The sequence below is a fragment of the Physeter macrocephalus genome, chromosome 3, assembly GCF_002837175.3.
Source record: "Physeter macrocephalus isolate SW-GA chromosome 3, ASM283717v5, whole genome shotgun sequence".
Lineage (NCBI taxonomy): Eukaryota > Metazoa > Chordata > Mammalia > Artiodactyla > Physeteridae > Physeter > Physeter macrocephalus.
In genome coordinates, this window is record NC_041216.1 from 11,433,228 (window position 1) to 11,439,918 (window position 6,691).

The 6,691-nt window shown below is 52.9% G+C and overlaps 1 protein-coding gene across 1 annotated transcript in view; it reads left to right on the top strand.

Annotated features, from left to right (window-relative positions):
* LAPTM5 (lysosomal protein transmembrane 5) overlaps positions 1 to 3,300 on the top strand; it is a 27,326-nt gene extending 24,026 nt beyond the window's left edge. Inside the window, exons 7-8 of the mRNA XM_007128487.3 lie at positions 479 to 571; positions 1,885 to 3,300. Coding sequence (XP_007128549.1) covers positions 479 to 571; positions 1,885 to 1,974 — 183 coding nt within the window. The 3' untranslated portion in view covers positions 1,975 to 3,300. The remainder of the gene's footprint in view (positions 1 to 478; positions 572 to 1,884) is intronic.
* Positions 3,301 to 6,691: the final 3,391 nt, after the last annotated feature.

The following is a 6,691-nucleotide window of genomic DNA, read 5'->3' on the forward strand; positions in this document are numbered from 1 at the left end:
GCCGCTCCGCGGCATGTGGGATCCTCCCAGACCGGGGCGCGAACCCGGTTCCCCTGCATCGGCAGGCGGACGCGCAACCACTGCGCCACCAGGGAAGCCCCTTCGTAAGCAGTTTTGAAGACAACCTTTCCCACTGTCAGCTCCGTCTCAGGATGGGCGGGGCCACCTCAGGAGGTGGTAAGCTTCGAGTCCTCAGGGGCGGAGAAGGAGGATCTGCAGGATTATTGCCAGGGAGGCTGGAGGGTGGTGCAGAAGCCTCTAAAAAGCTCCTTTCTGTGATGAGTCTGTGGGGCAGTGAAAAGGGAAACACCTGGAACACCTGAGACTGGCAGGTGAGGCCCCCTCCAACCAGAAGAGGGGTCTGACCTTTCAGGGTAAGCTGGGGATCTCCAGGAAGCGCCCAGCATCTGTCCTAGGTCTGCTGGGGTGGTGAGAAGGAAGGTCACAAAGCACAGCCTGACCTGGGCCTTTTTTCCAGGTTTACATGTTCAAGTGTGTGTGGAGATGCTACAGATTCATGAAGTACATGAACTCGGCCGAGGAGAGGAGCAGCTCCAAGATGCTGCAGAAGGTGAGCTTGCTGGCGGGGGGCGGGTCAAGTCCTAGCTCTACCACTCACTGCATCATTTAGGGCAGGTCTCTCTGCCTTGCTCGGCCTCAGTTTCTCCACTCGTAAGATGAAGGTTGGACCAGAAGAAATGAGAAGATCTCTTTCCACTCTGATTGTCTAGGATTCTATTCATTCATTCATGCATTAAACATTTTCTGCTTCTTACTCTTTCCTCGACTCATATACAACCCTTCGGATGCAGAGAAAACTAAGATGCCACCCTGTCCTGGAGGAGAGTATAGTCCAGAGTGAGTCTAGACACAGAGATCCAATTACAACTCGGTGTGAAGCACAGGGGCAATGGGAGCACAGAGGAGGCACCTGGCTTCACCTGGGGTGTCAGGGAAGGCTTCCTGGAGGAGGTGACACTTGACCAAGTCTTAGACTGTCAGCGGGTACAAGTTAGCTGGGAAAGGGGAAGGGGCCTTCCAGGCAGAGGGATTAAGTGCACTTAGGAGCAGCTGATTGGAAAAGTGATGGGAAAAGTGGAGCTGGTTTAAATTACTGGAGGCTCACTTTCCTCAACTGTAAAATGGGGATTGTATTAGTCAAGAATTTTTTGGGTTGCAAGTGTCAGAAACCCAACTCTACCTCACTTATGTAAAAAAAACAAAATGAATTTATTAGCTTATAGAACTTGAAAGTCCAATGTAGGTCTGGCTCAGGCATGGCTGAGGCCTGATGTCCAGACATGATCTTATTTTCAGGATGAAAGGCAGCCCTTTCCTCATGGTAGCAAAATAGTTGCCGAAATCCCTAGGCTGTCATCCCACCCTCTCAGCACCCCCAGCAGTAAGAAAGACATCCCAGAAGCATGTCTGGTCCAGACCAAGATTGAGCCCAATGTCTGGACCAAGATTGGTCCAGCTTGGGTTACAAGCCTATCGCCAAACCAGTGACGATTGCCAGGGGGATGAGATTCTACTCTGGGTGACCACCCCATGAGACATGAGGTCTCATGTCCACTCCCCCGGATCAATTCTTCTGAAAGCACATGGACTGAGAATGTTTTCCCAGGGAAAACAGTGTGTTGTTATCAAAACAAGGGGGCTTGATGCAGAACAGGCAGAGGCGAGTCTGTCCATTACAGGAACAGAAACCGTACCTGTCTTGTGCATGCCATGCCTAGCACATAGTAAGTACCCAAGGCATGCTAGTCATCATTATCATCAACATCATTTTGCCAGGGATGGGGGTTGGAGCCCCTTAACCCCAGGTTGGGGTAGTGGTCCCATCTGGTCCATTCTCAGCCCTCATCTCTCTGTTTCTCCCAGGTGGTCCTGCCATCCTATGAGGAAGCCGTGTCTCTGCCATACAAGATTCTGGATGGGGGCCCAGCACCACCCCCATACTCAGAGGTGTGACATTCACCAGGCCCCAGCCCAGGTGCTGGGAGGGGCGGAGCTACCTCGCAATCCGCTTCTTTGCTTAGGTGGCCCCTGTGGCCTGGGTGAACCACCTGGCTGACTTCAGGACAATCCGCTTGTGTCCCGCTCGCTGGCCTGCTTTTCCTGCGGGGCCTGGGAGTTGCTCACAATTGGGTCAACCCCTTTAGGCTGAATGATTGGGTCTCAAAAATTCAGTCCAACAGCACTCAGCTTCTTTTGATCAGCTCTGACATTGGCTTAAACGATTGGTCTTTCTAAAGTCAGTGAGTTTGTTTAAATAACTCTCAACTTGACCAGTTTTACCAAGTGGCTGACAAATCAAAAGCACACTTGTCATTTCAGTGAAAACAATGTGGTCAAACAAAAGAGTCCATTGTGTCAGTTTGTAAATAGTTGTCAATTCACAGAGCAATTTAGTCAAGTAATCATCAGTTAGTCTTCCCCACCAAATACATACATCCATTTTCTTCCAATAGTTCCTTAAACAATTATTAAGTCAGCCAACCCTCAGTTAATTTAGAATAGTGATAAAATCCCATAATAAAAAAAATCAAATTAGCCCCCCAAACCATTCAATTCAATCTAGTCCAATAACCGGCTGCCCCCTGCGGTCAGTTCAGTACTTGTGAGTCCTGAATAATTGTTAATTCAAGCGAAAATTCAGTCAGATGGTTGCCAAACTGTCACTCAAGGGCTAGTACCAGGAAATAACTGTTGTTTCAATCATCAGGCTCTACAAACGCACAATAGTTTTGCTAAAGAGTTGTCACCCTCAACAACCAGTCACACGCAGCCACTGCGGTCACATAGCAGTGGGTTCTGGGAAACGGGTCTCCTCATCCGCGGTCGTCTCTAGTAATGAGCTGTCAGCCTGTCCCACAGCCCATCCGTTGCCAGATAGGCTGTAGGCCACCCAGTTCTGCCTGACGCTTGTGGTCAAGCAGAAATTCAGCGCTGAAATCAGGCAAACCCATTTGTTGGACTAAATCCACAGGTTAGTTCAGTCAAAACAGGCAAACCCTTTGTGGGCACAGTCCCCGCCGGGGGGTTCGTGTTGGTGGGGCCATAGGGAAGGTTTTGGTCCCTGCACCCCCTCTTTTGCCTGCTTCCCTGGGGGCTGGGATTCCCGAGGTCACTGACCCAAAGGCGGAGATAAGGCCCCAGAGGTGGGTTCTCTGGGGTCTGCAAGGGGGGTGCAGAGGGAGAGGGCTGTGCAAGGGGCTCCCCACCACACCCCTGTGTCACTGCTTTGTGTGACGGGGAAGAAGTTTCAATAAAGCAGCAACACGCTTCTTTCTGGCTGATGTGGTTCCTAAAATATGGTGTATGGCCAGGGCTGGGAACACAACCTCCATCACCCCAACACACACACACACACACACACACACACACACACACACACACCAGTTCATTCAGTCCAGAAACTCTCAGGGGCCATCTCCCTCCAGGGAGTGTCATGACCTGGCACTGTTTCTGATCACAGATCATGGACCCTCTAAGCACCCTGATGTCTCCCTGATAAGGCATGGACTCCACTCGCCAGGACAGCACCCACCTGGAGCCAGGTCCTACACGGGGCACTGGGGTGACCACAATAGGTCAGACTAGCCTCCAGTTACCTCCGTCTGGGGAAGGGGAAGACAGATATGTAAATGATTATGATAGCCTGTAATGATTATTACCCTGTCATGGGGAAAGTCTGAGGGACCTAGGACAGCCAGAGGAGGCTTCTTGGAGGAGGTTTCACCGAGCTGAGTTTGAAGGATGAATGGGGCAGCAGTGAGCAAACTGGGGGAGGATGTTTTGGGCTGAAGTGGCAGGGTGTGGAAGGCCTTGTGGAGGTGGGGAGAGGAGCTGGAGAGGTAGCCTAGTGTGGCTGCAAGTGGGGAGGGGAGGGAGAGGAGCTGCCAGGGTCTCGGGGCCTGGATCACGAAGAGCTTTTGTGTACATCAGGGCTCTTTGGCTGCAAGCCCACCCTGGCTAACTTCAGCCAAGAAGGGCATTTACAGGAAGGAGATGCTTGCAAGTAACAGGAACCTTAGTGAACCAAGTTTATTGAGAACAATGACGACAGCAACAAAAGGGTGGTCGTGATGCTTCTTGGCTCACGTGAATGAAAAATCCAGGGAATCTGGTCAGGTGTGGTTGGACCCAGGAATCAAATTCTTCAGTCATCTTTTTCTCCACCTCTTGCCTTCTTCCTCCCGGGCTGATCTGCCTGAGAGTGAAGCTGGCAGAGAACACGAGGCAGTCTGAGTTGGGCTCCATCCCCAGTACCAAATGAGACCTAACAGAGCCTTGAATGCTGGGCCCAGGAGCGTGGGCTCATCCTGGGACAGAGGGAGTCTTTGAGCGTTTTGGGGCAGGGGAGTTACAAGATTGGGCTTGGGTTTTAGAAAGGAAGAGACCAAAGTCAGGGACCCATAAGAAGGCTGGTGAAGTCCTCCTGTGGAGGAGAGAAGGGGATTTGAGAGGAATTGTCAACCTTCTGGAGTTGTCAGCTTTTCTTGGGGATAGCAGATTTCTTCATGGGTTTTATCTGCTCTTTATCAGATCCCCAAACAACTGATAAAGTGAGGCTCTAATAGAGATGGACAGCGACCTCCCTTTCCCACATGAGGTAATTGAGGCCCAGAGACATCAAGTGACTTTCCTGAGGCCACACAGCAGTCAGGGGTTAGACTAAGTGCCTTTTCATTCTAATTTAAGTAGAGGCTAAAAGGGCTGGGGCCACAGTCTGTGTGAATTCTTGCTTCTTGTGAAGATCCATATGAAGAGGCCCCTCAGAAGCTCCCATCAAATGGGGATTGGGGGCAGAGGTCACAGGAGGAGGGGAGCCTTGCATCCTCATCAAGAAGATGCCAAGGGGCCATGGCCGTGTGTCCTGAGGACCAGCTGAGGTGATACCCCCATCCTCATTCCCACCCCAACCCTGGCCCGAAGCCAAAGAATGGGCTGAGGTGTACAGTGGAATTGTACCCTGTGGCCAGGCGGCTGGGAGGGGGCTGGCCCGAGGAACAGGAAATAACTGTGTTTGGGGAAGTCATGTGGCCCGGGCCAAGCCAAGGCAACCCACCATCGCTGGGCGGCCCTCACCACGGCCCTATCAATGCCCCATTTGAGGCTCATGCAGGGGTCCTTTGACGGGGCTGGTTGGACCCACTGAGAGGGCCTGTTTGAACCAGACGCCTGGAAAGGAGCTGGCCCCAGGAAAGAGGGACTTCGTGCAAGCCAGGCAGGTGAGCACTGCCCGGACGGGCTGTCTCTTGGAGGGAAGGAGAGTCGACAAAATCAAGCCCTTGTGGCTGAGCGGGAGGGCGCACCCCAGTTTCTCAGGGCTGTGATGGTAGCAGGAACGGTCACTGAGTGGGCTTTTCAGTGTGTCATCTCTGTGACTCTCCCACCTGCCCCATGCGCAGGTGCCGTGCAAGGATGCTTCCTGGGGCTCAGGGCAGGCAAGCCACTTGCCCAGAGTCACCATAGGTTAAGGGGCAGAGCTGGGCTTTGACTCCGACAGGCCTGATGGAGCCCGAGCTTCTCCCTCTGGTCCTTCCCTTGAAGATGGGGACTGAGGCATAATCATCATTGAACGTCCCGGCACCGAGGACAGGCCTGGCTCTAGAGCCCTACGCTGCTTGTGGTACAGGAGGCATCCGTTGTGGGTGCAGGACCCGGACAGAAGGTGATGGGGAAGTGGTCCAGGTGAGGTATGTTGGGGGCACACACTCAGGCAGTGGCCGTGGGGCTGGGTCGATTCACGAGGCACTTGGGAAGCAGGACCTGCAGGGCAGAAGTGAGGAAGAGGAAGTTCGCAAGACTGGTGCCCAGGTTTGGAGAGTCTTTGGGATGGTGGTGCCCAGCTCTGAGCTGAGGATATAGGACGGGGGACAAAAGAAGATGCACTAAGCTTGCATTTGAGCTACCCTGGGGACCACATGATGGAGGCAGCTGTGTCTATGGGTCTGGAGTCAGGAGAGTGAGGAAGGAGGGAGGTTGAGATGTGAGTGCCATCTGTGGACATGTGGGTGGGATGTCATGCGGATGGGGTGTCACCAAGTGGTTGGGTTCACGGAGGTGTTAACCCACCAGCAGGATGTGATACTGGCCCATGGCCTCCCAGGGCATGCCCTCACATGAAAGCACACGTCTCCTTGCCCTGTCCAGCCTCTGGCTTCCAGCCCGCCTGACTGTTTGTAGGGACTGAGACCAAGACAGCATGTGTGAGGTCTGACGGCCCATGAGAGAGAGTGGTTCACATACACAGAGGTTGTGGCCTGAAGGGGCCATAAATCTGAAGGACAGCGCAGCTACACCGCAACAGCCCGCGGGCAGTGGGGAGGAGAGTATACCCACATGGCGGATGAAGAAGCCTTGCCCTGGGTTTATGGGCAAGTTCTCCATTTTGTGAGGTCTCTGCTGACTTTGGGGAGACCACGGATTCATGTCCAATCAGGCAATGAAATCTCCAATTTGCAATGAAATAGCCTTAAGTCTTTTTTTTTTTTTTAAGTTTATTTATTTATTTATGGCTGTGTTGGGTCTTCATTTCTGTGCGAGGGCTTTCTCTAGTTGTGGCAAGCGGGGGCCACTCTTCATCGCGGTGCGCGGGCTTCTCACTATCGCGGCCTCTTGTTGTGGAGCACAGGCTCACTAATTGTGGCTCACGGGCCCAGTTGCTCCGTGGCATGTGGGA